The 14808-nt window shown below is 38.9% G+C and overlaps 1 protein-coding gene across 19 annotated transcripts in view; it reads right to left on the bottom strand.

The window, feature by feature from the left end:
- Positions 1 to 12525, bottom strand: part of PPFIA3 (PPFI scaffold protein A3) — a 62691-nt gene extending 50166 nt beyond the window's left edge. For 10 of the 19 annotated variants that reach the window (XM_026669600.2, XM_087948129.1, XM_026669594.2 and 7 more), the window contains exons 1-2: positions 12133 to 12474; positions 1532 to 1835 (exon numbers count right to left, since the gene is read on the bottom strand). In XM_026669600.2, coding sequence (XP_026525385.1) covers positions 1532 to 1768 — 237 coding nt within the window. In that variant the 5' untranslated portion in view covers positions 1769 to 1835; positions 12133 to 12474. Of the gene's footprint in view, positions 1 to 1531; positions 1836 to 4796; positions 4819 to 12132 lie in introns of those variants that run through there. The other 9 variants (XM_087948125.1, XM_087948127.1, XM_087948130.1 and 6 more) reach the window with 5 other exon arrangements.
- Between the last annotated feature and the right edge of the window lie 2283 nt (positions 12526 to 14808).

Here is a 14808-nt window from a genome sequence, read left to right as displayed (position 1 = left end):
TTGCCTGGCTTGTGGTGTGGAGATTTTTTGTTTGAGAGTGCAGGCTTCCAAATAATTGACAGTCTGGTGGAGTCATCTCTTGTATTCATGCTTTCAGGTCTTTTTTCAATCTCTATGGATTCTATGATAATTCTGTAGCTGGGGTTTTCTATAGTGGCTAGGGTTTTGGTGCCATTGAAGTCGAGTGAAGGGAGTGAAGTCGGCACCAAAACCCTAGCCACTATAGAAAACCCCAGCTACAGAATTATCAGATAATCCATAGAGATTGAAAAAAGACCTGAAAGCATGAATACAAGAGATGACTCCACCATCTGGAAGCCTGCACTCTCAAACAAAAAAATCTCCACACCACCAGCCAGGCAAACATCTGGGCACAAACAGACCCCCCTGATACCTCCAGCTCAAACACACCCCAACCAGGCACCCAGATGAAACCTAGCTTCCTAATAAATGATAGCCGTCTGTTTACTCGGAGCCAAGCGCACTAAAAGCCTCCAATACTGGAAACACAATGTTGCCAGCCAATCAAGACAAAAAAAAGCTACAAAACAGACAGAAGATACTAGAAACACCAATCAAGCAGAACACAGCAAACTCTAAGACCAATAAGCACAGACCAAGACTCCCAACCAATCAGGATGAAGAAAAAACCATTCTGGCACAGCGTAGGCTAGCACCAAATTTAAAACAGAAACGGCTGTGAAAGTCTGACTCACAGATGAACACTATACAGAAGCCTGATGATGGTAGATGAGATTCTGCCGAAACGTTGCTACAACTTTAAAAGCACAACTATAATGTGAGAAAATACCCGAACAAAGCTGAATACCATACATACATACATACATACATACATACATACATACATACATACATACATATAAATATATGAACATAGTGTGTATTTTAAGAATGTATCAAGCAGAATTCGACTGGAAGTTATGTACTATATTGAATGTTACAATTTTAAAGGCATAAATTGAAGTTTAAATAAGAGTTGAATGGATAAAATTAAAAGAAATAAAGGTGTCATACTCCAATTAGTAACTACAGGGCAAAATTTGTTTAATGAGAAAAGATAATATGAAATTGAAACAGGACAGACAAAAGCATAAATATAATGATTAGAAAGACATTGAAACTTAGAAAAAGATATATAATTAAATTAGGTATGAGATCATTAAAAATAAAGTTGAGATAACCAAGGGAGGGGAAAAATTATGGAGAAAATGTTAAAATAGTAATAAGATATGGAATAGAACACAAAGATGAATATGAAATTGAGTTTGTGTCTGTATGGAGAAGTGATAACCGGGGATCATGCTATTCTCAAAAAAAAGATGTTTTATTTGTATTATGTTTTTGTGAAAACCCAAATAAAATTTATATTAAAAAAAAACTGGGTACATTCAGCCCACCCATTGGATGCCAGTTTTTCCAACCAGTGAAGATTTTGAGATCCCTACCACTCAGTTCTCCCAAGAAACCCTTGTAGCCTTCCAGCTTTTATTCTCACATCCCCATTCCTGACCTGTGGGAGGGCAATGTTGAGCTGACGCTGAAGTGACTCCTTCTCATGACCCAGTTCACGCAAGCGGAGTTGGGAGGTAGCCAAACTTTCCTGGGTGTCACGTAAAGTCTCCAGTAGTCGTTCTCGCTCATTCAACATGTTGACCATGAGTTGCTCGAAATTGGCATCATCGGCCCCATAGGCCGAACCACGGCGGTTGTCCTCATTAATGGTTGGCATCACTTCGCACATCATCATGCCAAGTTAAATGGGGAGGGATGCCCTGAGGGCTCCTCTAGAAGGAACAGAAGAGTACCTCTAGATTCTGAAAAAAGAAAATAAATTTTTTTTTAAATATCACCTGGCAAAATGAGAATCTATAGAAAAAGAGTCAAACCAGAATGTTGATTTCAGATAGCCACTAATAATAATAGTTTAAAATAAGAATTTTTTTACTTTGCACAATGAGAGTCCCAAGCTTAATTGCAGGCTATTTGAGTAAAAGGACTGAATAGAAACTAATGGAAGAAGCCATTCCTTAAAACTAAGCGCTGTTATCACCATTTGGGACAATCACTTTGACCAAGTTGAGCTATAAGAACTGTAAGTCGAGTTCTCTAACTGATATAAACTACAATTCACAGCATTCCTCACTATTGGTCAAGCCAATGAGAACTATTGGAAATTGAAACTGAACAAAATCAAACAGGCCATATGATTTCCTCCCTGATTTATACCAAGAACTTTTCAGGGTCTCTTGAATGGAAGTGATTTTCCCAAATAATGAACTGTTAGCATGAGAATTGGATTTGCTGACAATATCATAATAATGGCAGATGGGCTCTTTCTGTCCAATCTGTATTTAGAGAAAATTCCTTAAATTCAGATCATTTTTGGTGGGGTTAGGATAGTCTGAGCTGATGCAGGAAGCGGAATCCCAAATAGACACTCAGAGGATATTTTAGGGAATAGGAAGAAGGGTTAAGGACCCTTAAAAAAAGGAAGGCTTGAAGCCTGTTGCCAAAACCCACCATAGCTTGAAGCATTTGACGTGGCAAGATAAATTGAACTCAGACAGCTATAAATTCTAGTTTAGAAGTATAGCTGGTGGGGTGGGGGAGATGGAAAAGCCGCTTACAGCCACAGGGTCTGGAATCAGCAGACAAGACGACACACATATTTCTGCTAATTTATTACAAATGGGAATAATGGGATGGGGATGTTACCACAGTCAGTGTTGCACTTTTGTCACCACCTCCCAAGTGAAAATATCAGTTCCTCTTCAACACTGAGCTGCTAATGGAGAAGAAGAATAGAAGGATAAGAGAGCTTGAAATAATTTAATTGACTTTGTGGGCAGATGGAGAGAGGCAGAAAATCACGTGGCAGGCATGAAGTTCAGCCGGTTGGGGAACTAGAGGTGCCAGAAACCAGTCCAGCCTCACCCCCGCTTTGATTTCAGAGCAAGTCAATCTCTAGACCCATCTTTCCATCCTGTGCAGATAGCTTTCAACAGCAACTCTTATCACTACTATAGTTGCCATGGGCGAATAGGCGGCAATATAAATGAAATAAATAAATAAATAAAATTGGCCATAATACCTAGGAGAAGATTGGTTTTATAATCTAAAATAGATGGAGGCAATTGATTGGAGAAGTGTCCTAGAGCCAATTCAGTCTTGATTCTATGTGCCACAAATTAGGTAATTTCCAAGAGTTATGCAGCCATTCCTTTACTTCTAGAAGTATAGCCGAGTAGCCATATCTCTCTAAATTCATATATTGGTTCAGCAAAGTAGGGTTAAAACAAACAACAAACCAAACACTCCTTCCTGTCTATTAAAACAGGTGGATTGCTTAGGATTCATATAGGTCTTTTTAATATTCAAAACATGATGTATATTTTATAATAGTAATAATTGTGCCTTTCTATAGGATAAAAGTTTAGAAAGATAAATAAGATGGTCAAAGAATTGAATTATTTTTGTTTAGCACATTACAGAGTTGTAAATTTTGTACTGAGTAATAAATATTGTACAAGATGCTTACTAAACCCATCAAACTGGTTTTATTCTGTACCTAATCTTAAAATTTTTATTAATTTTGTTTAATAACATTAAAAAATTTTTTTAATATACTAGATTCTGCAAAACATTGCAACAAGCACTCCACAATATTTGGATTGGAGGACTGATACCTTTTAGTTGGTAAAAAAAAGCCAGAAATATTTCTTCTTTTTTATAAAATTCAGCTTTTAAGAGGATTACTATTATTTGCTGATTTACATGCTACATAATTTAATTTCATTTATTTTTTTCTATTGAACTTTTACCATTTTACATGTTATTATTTATTTATTTGAAATATTTACTCCCCATCTGATTTCTAGGCTTTGTATATTTAAAATTAAAAAATTAAAATGCAACATCTGTTATAAATAGAACAACAATAAAAATAATTCAATTATGCCATCATAAGCTCTCAAATGTTAAGGTGAGCAAAAATGTTAATGTAGCCCTGAAACTGTAAAATTGTATCAGCTATTGTAGAAAGTAAAGGTATAAATGGCTGTGTTCATACAACTCATAGAACCATAAACTCACTGATCATATTTTAATCAACCATGTGCAGCAAATTCAACCCATCCAGTTAATTTATGACTATGTGCCATATAAATTCAAAATCTGATAAATCATGGACAAGTTAATAGTGGTAGTGTCTATTGTGTGAACACACCTAGAAGTAAATAGTAGAAATAAAGAAGGTGGAAAAAGGCTTGACTGAAAATTACAAGACAATGTGGTCTCTAGTGCAATATTTTGATTACAGATGGGATAGACACCTAAGAGGGTATAGGTAAGTTTCCAGGAACAATGTAGTATGTTGTTGATTCAAAGGTTTGTACAATTTAATCCTGTGCCAATTATTTGGGTAGAGAGCTGTCATTCCTGTTCTGTGTGTTAGTACCATGCATATAGATCAAATACGCACAGAAGGTAGAACAGGATTTACTGGTAGGTCTTTGGATGATATGCAGTAAATCAGCAAAGTTTTTGACTTATCAGCAGTTTAACAAAAGCAAGTAAAAAGGAAAATTAAACAACATCTGCAAAGTGTAGTTTTATGCTAATCCTATATTACTTAGGATACTAAACTTAGTTATTTTTGGAACACTACAAAGATTAGGGGAGTCCTGTGTTCAAATCCCCCAATCTATATAATTTAGATGTAGCTTCTATTCACACACAAAAGTAGTAAAATAGAATATAAGTAGTCCTTGACTTACAACTATAATTGAGCATGGAATTATTGTTGTACATTGTGGAGGTTGTTAAGCAGGTCACTCTGTCTGATTTTAACATTTTTGTGGTGGTTATTAAACAAACACTGAAACAATTAAACAAATATATTTTATTCAATAGGAGATTTTTTGCTGGAAACTGAAAACAATGGAAAACAGCAAAAAGCAGCAAAAATCATGATTATGTGATTGCCTATATACAATCAAAATATAATCATGTGACTATGGCGTGGGGGAGTACATAGCTATCAGAATTTCAAAACTACCTTTTTGGGACCCATTATAAGTTTGAATTGTTACTACGTGACTAGTTGCTAACCTGTAAACCTCTCTATGTCTTCTATTTTCCTCCTGCAATCTAATTTTTAGTCAATCTTTGATCAATGGATTTTACAGTAAAATGTACAAGCAAAAAGAAGTTACAATAGAAGCTCCGGTCATGACGGTAAATCATTCTATGATTTCAGTCGCAACTTGATTTGGGAATGACTGCACATGCATGTACAAAAAATGGTACGAAAGGGGAAATCGCTGCGGCTGTGTTTGATCACCCCCCGAGTATTTGTTCATGAGTGGTTGCAAAAATTTTGCAAAATTTTTGGTTGTCACCCAATTTGGTCATGGTCAGAAGCATTCGTGACCAGAGGTTCTAAAAGAATAAAATATGTCTACTTCAGATCATAATGAATTACACCAACAAATAATCCAACACAATTTTCACACACCCCCACACACCTGATGCCCTCCAAAAATTGATTGGCCATTTTGGGGACTGAAATCTAAGTCCTTTGGAAGAAAGTAGGTTTGGAAAGAGTGTTAGGGCAATTCCTTATACATCATAAAGTTTAATATTTTTACTTTACTTTCCCACAGTCCCTTACAATATAGGAAGTGGGTTCAGAATCAGCTTGCACAAATCATACAATATTCTTAGTACCGTATGTGAGCTCAGTTAAGATGGGCGGGAATGAAAGGACTAACTCTCATCTGCCACATCTTCCTAAATCATTTCCTCTGCCCCTCAATACATTCCTTAAGTCCTGCCCTTTACCTTCTCTTCAAGAAGAGTGATGCTTATGTCCTGCAAAAGGAAGGAGATACATCATAAAATGGAACAAACTATTCAATTACTAACATCTTTTAAATGCAGTCCAAAAAGAATTGGTATAATTTAACAAGACACCTTGCCACCATAGGAAAGTTAGTTGAGGAAAGTATCCAAGTGCTAGTAATGGCAGCTTCAAGGCTTTCATTTTCTCACAAATCTTTCCATGTGAAACCAGGTTGGGGACAACAATCCTTGAAAAAGACAACCGTCTTCTGTGAATTAGGGCACATGGGCTATTGTTATCAGTATCCTCCTTTTCCTTTTATTTATGTGATCATTAGAACTCTGGATAGGGAACCTAATTCATCGTAAGCATGGTACTTCTTCTAAAAAATTGCTATCTCTGTTGATGCTGAATTGAGTCTTTGTCTTAAAATACCTCCCATTTTGTTAGTTCATAAATTTTCTCCAGCACCATTGCTACAATATTCATGCTTCTTCACCTTCTGCCAAGCTAGGCTATAGGTCTGGAACAGCCACCATATTCAAGCCCTTCCCAAAACCTGCCACTTCCACAAAGCTAATGCAGAAACTACATCTTCATATCTATTCTTTTTGTTTTGTTTGCTTCCATGAAAAGCTTTTGATTCAAATATTACTTCAACTGGACCAGTTAGGTAATTTCAGGCCAAGCCACACAGCCTTGGATGGAAAGACATGACTGCTGCATAACAGGATATATTTTTGTGATTATGGTAGGTTTTTTTTGCAAAGACACGAGAGTATGCATGCATATAAATGCTGACCCCAAGCAGAATATTTTGCTAGAATAATGGAGACAAAAATATTAAGCAGAGGGAATAAGGTAGATCCTGGCTGGATTCAATCAACAGGTTAAATCCCTATCATTGTAGGGAGGACATGATAAAGCAGAATGGGGAGTCAGATAGCTAATGGGGACAGGGGCTCTGGGAAATAAGAGAAGGACACAGCTGTAAATATAAAGCTTTATATACACAGAGCTATAAACTATGGTGCAATAAACAGAACAAGGATGACTCTGAAGAATAGCAGCTTCATTTATTCCTCCCGCCTTCAGTCACAGAATGGATGGGGTCACATACCACACTAAAACCAGGTTAACAAAACAACTGTATGTGTTTTATAAGCTTTCATCTCCAAATACTATGGCTGAATGGATGGCCTGGTTCCCATAGCATGCTGAATCATAAACTATGCTACTCAATGTTAGCTTAGGCTAGTATATTGTGCAAGCTATCTTTAGGATTTTAAGTGGACCAAAAAAAAAGCTCCAAATAAAATTAAAGAATAATACACTGCAATACAATAAATAGTACAGAGCTAAAGCAGACCCCACTGCCCCTTTTCAACACATCTTTGTTCAACACGCAATAATTTAAATTTAATACTCTCACACACTATATATTGCAAGCACAATCAACCCTTCCTTGATCTAAAGACCGTTTCTATAAATCACTGTTGCTCAGAAATCTACTCCAGGTGAGAGAAAGGTGCACTGTGTCTCTCCAAAGCCACACCTTCTCTCCAGTTGGCCAAAAGAGTTGTAAGATTTAGCTCCTGATACTATTCCTGGCCAATCAACACATTTCAGCATTGTTATTAGAGATCCAACCTCCTTTTGGTATGATTCATGTTGCTGGAGAAATTTTGTTTCCTTGATATAATAATATTCTATTTTATGATCTTCCAAACCTGCCTTAAAAAAAAATACAGGCAGAACTCAGAAGAAGGGAATGCATTTGCTTTAGTAAAGAATACTTCAGCTATTCAAGCCCAATCCCTACTATAAATCATAACTATGAAGCTGAGCTCAGAGGAAACTAAGAACAAACCCCACCAAAAGAGAAGGGGAAAGCAGTACAAATCAAAAGTGAGTCTCAATGGCTGTCCTTCACCACAAGCCAATGAAAGAGCTCACCAAAGAAAGTGAAGATTTACAGTATCTTGTTTCACTCAAAGGCTCATTCCATACAGTCCCTCTTCTTCGCCTCCAACATTAAGAATCCATGAAGCAGGTGTAGCAATCTACAGGTAAGACACATCAGTTGCCTTCTTCAAATAATCAGGCAGATGAAACCACATTGCCCATTAGGACATATCACAGGGACATTCTATATCAGGGGTATCAAACTTGCATCGTCATGTGACTGTATAAGTGAAGATTGAAGAAATCGAGAGGACATGACTTATCTTATAAAATTATTATTGCAGAGCATTAATTCACTCAGTTACTGCATCTTTTTATTTGTCATGGCAAAATCTAGAAACTTTTTCGTATGGAATTATAAGGGGGGAAAGCAGTAAAATCAATCCAAACCATGGTAGTTTAATATAAAACAAAAATAATATGAGTTTATTGTGAGTGAAGAACTTCAATATATTTGAAACTTAATATACAATTTCATCATAGTCACATTTAGCCTATAAAGGCACTGCTAAGATTGGGGCAGGAATGGAGGTGCTCCAATTTTCTGCAATAATGCCAACTTCCATTTGCCTCCACCAGAACATCTCTGCTGTCACAGTACAGGTTGGATTCATAACCATATGGGCAGAACAAAGATAACACCTATCAAATCCGGGAACAGTCTTCATGTTTATTTATGAGTTTGGGGAAGCATGTCTTGGAGCATGTCAATGAAGTCACAGGTCATTGCAAAGGTATAAAAAACAGAATAATACAGGTGGGTCCAGCCAAGAGTGCATTTTAGCTCAATATTGTGTGCCATTCAAGGGCTAAGCTAGTGCAATGGAGAAAATCAGAAGTAGGACCACAAAGCAATCTTCTTCCATGGTTGGTCTCCTACAGCTATACTTAAAGATATGTCTCTGGTGCTTTAAGAAGGCATATAACAGTCTTGAAGATTACTTGTTGTGTTACCCTCCTCCATGAAATTGTTTAGTCTCCTTTAAAAGCCATAACCATAGATGATGGCAATGAACTTCATAGTTTAACTACACTTTTGGCGAAGAAGTAAAGCATGAAAACTATTTTATGTAGTTAAAAATAGTACATTTATTGTGGGAGAATTTATCCATTGCTGTGATTCTAGACAAATACAAGAAACAATGTTTTGATTTCATTACCAAATACAGTAATGTTCAGAACCAAATATCTTTCAATTACATGTACCTGGACATATAAGATGGATGTCACATCTAATATGGACATAAATCTGAAAACATGTATATTCCAGGACATTTAGTTATTTAGCCTATGGCAAATACATGGTGGTTCAAATGTTAATGTCTAGTCCATCCAGCCATTCAACGATAGGGTGGTCTACGTTGAAAAAAATCAGACATTGGGCTGGTGTAAGCTCTTGATGGACATTCGGACACAATGTGATGGATGTTTTGTTGAGGAGCACCACAGTCACACTGAGGGGTAGAGACAAGAACCCACTTAAACAATGAGTCCTGGCAGACACCATGTTGAGTACGGATTCCAGGAGAAATATGCACAGAAAAGAACTTTGAACTCCTAACACTGATTGTATTTTTCAAATATTTTCCAATATCTCTGCTCATACATGTTACAACAGAAGTCCAGCCCTACCACATCATCTCCAACATTTTGGTAAATGGGTATGTACATTACACTTTTTGCAAATATGTAAAGGAATAATTCTTCTGTTCAGAAATGCACATTCAAACATTTGTGCAATATTATTGTGTTACTCTACAACACTGGGTACTGTTGTATGTAAGTTTGAATCTGTGTTGTACGTAAGTTTGAATCTGTATTCTACCCACAAAATTGAAAAATGTCCTCCCTGCAAATATAATTCACATAAAAATTTATATGGGAATAGCTGAAAAATTCCCCTAGAAATATTTATTATCAACAACTTGTATGAGCACATTTGCCAAATGGAGGTGGTGCATGAAATATGCTTATGAGTCTGTCTGCAAGTGTCTAAACAGTATCTTCTAGTTTATCAAAAATAACTATGGAAAGCTGTCAAATTTTTGCCTGCAAAAATAAGAAGCAGACAGCAAATCCATCAACTCTTCCAATAGGTGTGCAATGAGGATAGAAAATGTAACTCCCTGAGACCACAAGAGGAGACTTTTCCAACTTTTAACTTCATATAAAGAATTTTAGGCTTTGGACAAGAGATTGTAATCTATTGGCTGCTCCTATATATTTTGAGTTTTAATGCATAACCCATATTTTGTGCTATCAAAGCCTCATACATCTTTCTTCTATATATTATGGTACAGTAGCCTGATATATAGCAAGAGGGAGTCTTAGCAGAAGCAGCTGATCCAACAAACACATTGTCTGGTTTGTCAATGCAAGAAAGACTTTTCCAGGCAGACATCTGGGAAATAGGAATTACATCTGAAGAGAATTCAGTGCAGATATTTGAGAGATAAAAGAAGAATAGGCAAAATGACTGACTGACTGAATAATAAATGAATGACCAAAATATTGTATTGATACAGTACATATGGAGGGCCAAAAGAGGAAGCGAAAAATGAACTAGTAGGTGGATGCTGAGATGGAAGCTGAGCCTTTTTTTTTAGAAGAAATTAGATGCAAGTAAGGTTGTGGAATCAAAAGTTGAATTATGTTCACACATCATACTACACTATAATTAACCATGGTTTATTACATAAGTAATTATTGACACACAGCAAGCAACACAGCAAGTCATAAACATATAATACACCAAGCAACACACCAAACCATAAACATGGCTGATAAATTACAATGTTTGCATTCATCCAACAGACTCAGCTCAAGCAAGCAAATCACATAATTGCTTAATGTGTTGTATATATCCTGCCATGGGGTAGAAGGCAGGAGCATCTAGGGGTACATGTCTTGAATGGGTGTAATCTTGGGGAACAAATAGCATTGGTAATTGTGGAGTACAGGAAAAAAAGTTGCTGAAATGGACAGGAATAATGGAGTAAGACCATGATGAAAACCTGGGATGTGCTACGAATGCAACATCACTTGGACTTGGAGGTCATATGTGCAAGAGGGTATAAGCTGAAATAGATGTAGACCCTTTGGGCAGAGAGGCTGCTTAGGCATAAATGTGGGTGTTGCACTTGAAGCCAAATGGAGATAGGAAAGTAAGGAGACACTGACTAAAGTGGGAGACAAAGTATAAGTAGTAGATAAGTACCGAGGTTGAAACTTGGGTCTATCTTTCAGTCTGGGAGGCTTTGGAGGCCCAGATAAGATGACATCAGAAAAGGGGAGTGCTATTGGGGAATGCAGTTGCGGGGTAGAAACCAAAAGTTCTCTATGGAGGTAGGTGAGAGCTTAGAGGTTGACAGCTGAGCAGAACACAGGCAAGGCCAGTGAGAAAGCAGTGAACAGCTACTGAAAACGGCTTCTTTTCTCATGGATTAAAGATCTACTTTACAGGTAGATTTCTAAGGGGATGTGGAAAGTGAGAGTCACCTATGAAAAATATAGGACTTTTGCTGAGCTAGTGACATGAGGCAAATGGGTGTGATGTATGGCCCTTCAGATGGTGATTCAAAGGGGTGCTAGCAGCTGAAGCCCCCTCATGGAACTGACCTGGGTTGGGCCCCTGAGTCAGTTCCGTTTTGGGAACTAGAAGGCCTGGACAGACAGAGAGGTAAAGAGGAAAATGGGCTAGGTGCTAGGGGTTTTAGAAGAAAAGGATAGGAGGGGGTAACAGACAACATGGCTGGGGGAGGGCCGGTTAAGCAAAATAGAATAAACAAGAAGCGGTCTCATGGGAACAGGCTCAGAAGCCTTGGTGGTTGATTGGACAGAAAAAAATGGAGATGCCCAGAGCCTGGTGGAGAATCCGGATGGCTGAGGGGGAAAATGCTATGGCTTATGAGATCTCGTTTATATACTGGTGTTTTTTTTTTCTGAGGCTCGGTGCAGAGTGCGTGGGAAAGACGCAGGTGCTCTAGGTGCAAAGCAAGACGGGTGAAAGTGAAGCGGCGCGGGTGGAGAGCAATGGAAGCCGTCGGGAGCCCGGGGATGCGGAAACCAGTGAGACATTGAAGCAAACGAGCTAAGGAGGGGGAGGGAAGCAGAGATGCGGAGCCGGACGATTTCGGATAGCGATGTTGCGAAAGGGAGAAGGAGCAGACGTTTCAGCGGCAGCCAGGGAACAGCCGGTACTAGAGGAGGTGAGGCATATTAAGAGAGGACAGAGAGGGCGGAAGCAGCGGGGTGCAGCGCAGGTTTCCAGGGAGGAGATGGGAGCTCCCAAGCCCGGTTCTTACCTGCCTTTGCAGCAGGCGGGGGAGGCGGCGCTGCTTCTGCTGGTGATGTGCTGATTCAAGAGGGATGCAGGAGTCAGCCGGGGGGAGGGGGATGATGCCTAAGCCCCCTCTCCCGGCTTTCAGGGATGTATCCCTTCCCCCCGGGAGAATCCACTCCCCAGCTCCGGCATCCCTCCCTCCCGGCCGGCCGGTCGGCCACCGCCTGGCGCCCCACTCTAGCCCGCCCAAGCAGATCCAGAGAGCAAAAGGAGGAGACAATCCCGCCCCTTTGCCCAATGCAAAGCTACGGTACCCCTGCTCCTTTAAGAAAGTCCTGACTGACGTGTATTCTGCCCAACGAGCTACCCTCATACTTGGGGGAGACCCTGAGTTACGGCCCACTCGTGGAGATGGGAGGGGAAACCATACTCCGAGTGGCAAGGAGGACAAACCAATGTATGGAGGAGCTAGTGGGCGGGAGGGGAACACGAGAAACCAATTGGGGAAGCCCGAGGGCGGGGCTGACTTTTAGGATGATGTCATTCAGTGGTTCTTCAGGAAAAAAAAAGGGGGGGGGGGAGGAAGAGGAGGAGGAGAAAAACCAGATGCATCGCAGGTAAAACCGGTGAGCGAAGTAATAAAAAAAGCAAGCAGTCTTTGGGTCCTGGCCCAAATAAACATCCCGATTCCCAACTAATCGAAGGGAACCTGGTCGTGAGGTTAAAAAGAAAGAGACTTCGACAAGTGTACAAAAGGCACCAAATACTTCCATTGGCATAAACAATACAATTCAGGAAGGGACTGGCTACTTGCATTACCTGGAAGAACACCTGAACCTGCGAAAATGCAGCAGTCTGGAGAAAGCATCAAGCACATTACTTTATCCTGAAGATGCACAACTCCACCCCAAAAAGAGGATCGTTTCATGCATGTATTATGAAGAGGGAAGCAGCAGTCGAGGAAATGCACCAGTCCATGCGACATCAAGAGAAATTAATCAAGCCGCCCACTATGAAAGAAAATGATGCATCAGTCTGTTTAACCGAGTGGAAGTCCTATACCTCAGAGGAGAAGAAGATTCTCTGAGAAAAGCATGGATGGATGGAGAGGAGGAACTAGCTCAGGGAACATGTTTCTTCATCTTCTGGAGGAAAATTCATGCAGGAAAATATAACAATCTTCTCAAGAACAAAACATGAACCTATTGCCCTGAAGGGAAGGTGTTCTTTGCTGGCACCGTGGATGAAATGTGTTAGATTAGGGAAACCAGCCCAGAAATGGAAATATATCAAGAGATGCTGTAGGGAAAAATGCAAAAATCAATGCACAAAGCCAAAGAACTGCAAATCAATGCAACACAGAAGACAATCCAGGGATGGAGAGGCAGCACATGCATCATTAAAGTCCTTTCCAGATGGTGAGGTGGAGGGGAATAACACATTTTATTTTTGGTGCTATATAAATGCTAGCGCTGAATCAACAGCAGTAGAGCACACTACGTTCTCCCCACATAAATGCTCTGGAAGACCAGAGAGGTTAATTTTCCTGACATTTTCTTTAAAAATGGGACAAATGTGCACTTACTTCCTTCATTAAACATTTTTAAAGAGACAATGAATACAAAATAGGCAACAAATGACAGGACAATACTACAAAAGGACAGGTGTATTATGTTTAATTTTGTCTTCAAAAGGTTTGGCATGTACTCAGCTTTTTAAATGTAATTGTTTAGTTAAAATTCAGTGGTGCATGGCTACAAGCCAATTGGGTACAGTACTTATGCAGGCACATACCTTGGTGGCATTAGAAGACAGCATGAGAATGCAGTAGTGGTTTTAAGGGCTGGTGCTACATGGTTCCTCTTTAAAGGAAATGCAGTTTAGAGGAGAGATGACTAAATAATAAGTTACACTTTTAATATAGTCTGCCAAAATCCCAAGATAATAATCAACAAGATTCTAACCATCCAAGCTATGTTAACACAGGCAAGCAAAAATAGTATGATAAACAAAGCATTCCAGCAAACCTCAGTAAATATTAATTCACAAATAAATGTATTAAACAGCAGATTTCAAAATGGTAATTCCATATAGGAAGATAAACCTGGGAAAGAATAGAAAACTTCATTTACAGTGTGTGGCCACAGACACTGACATAGCAACAAAATAAAATACACCTTACAATTACAATTATAGGTGCAGAAAAAAACTGAGAAAACACACACATTAGTGCCATATAGTGTAATCTAAAAAATAATCTGTATCCCCCCACTTATGCAATCAACAACAACAAAATATTCTAGGGACACGCCCTGGGTTCATGCATTTATAAAATTCCCAGGGAGCTAAGGAGATGGGCACAGCATAAATGTTGAAAGCTATTCTTTAGAATCCATTTACTGAAATCTGGTTTCAGTCTTCTATTACTATAAGAAGACAAGAAATTTTGTAAACAATTGGGTAACAATGTATATATATTTCTCAAGCATGCATTGGCTGTTTTCATAATAAAGGAGCATTCCAGAGGTTTCCTCTGTGATGGGAAGGTGTCCACCATAAAGTATTCATCAATCAAACTAGAATTCCCTCTAGAGGCCTTTTTACCTCTCTTGCAGCTTCTTGACTTCTCTTTTAATTTTTCTCCCACCCCCAAGTTTTTCCTGCCTTTTCCCTCATCTATAAAAGGGAGGAAATTTTT

Source organism: Notechis scutatus, chromosome Z, assembly GCF_049901735.1.
Source record: "Notechis scutatus isolate UNSWTSFEM ecotype Mainland chromosome Z, rNotScu1.2, whole genome shotgun sequence".
Classification (NCBI taxonomy): Eukaryota; Metazoa; Chordata; class Lepidosauria; order Squamata; family Elapidae; genus Notechis; species Notechis scutatus.
This window is presented reverse-complemented; position numbering and strand designations above follow the sequence as displayed.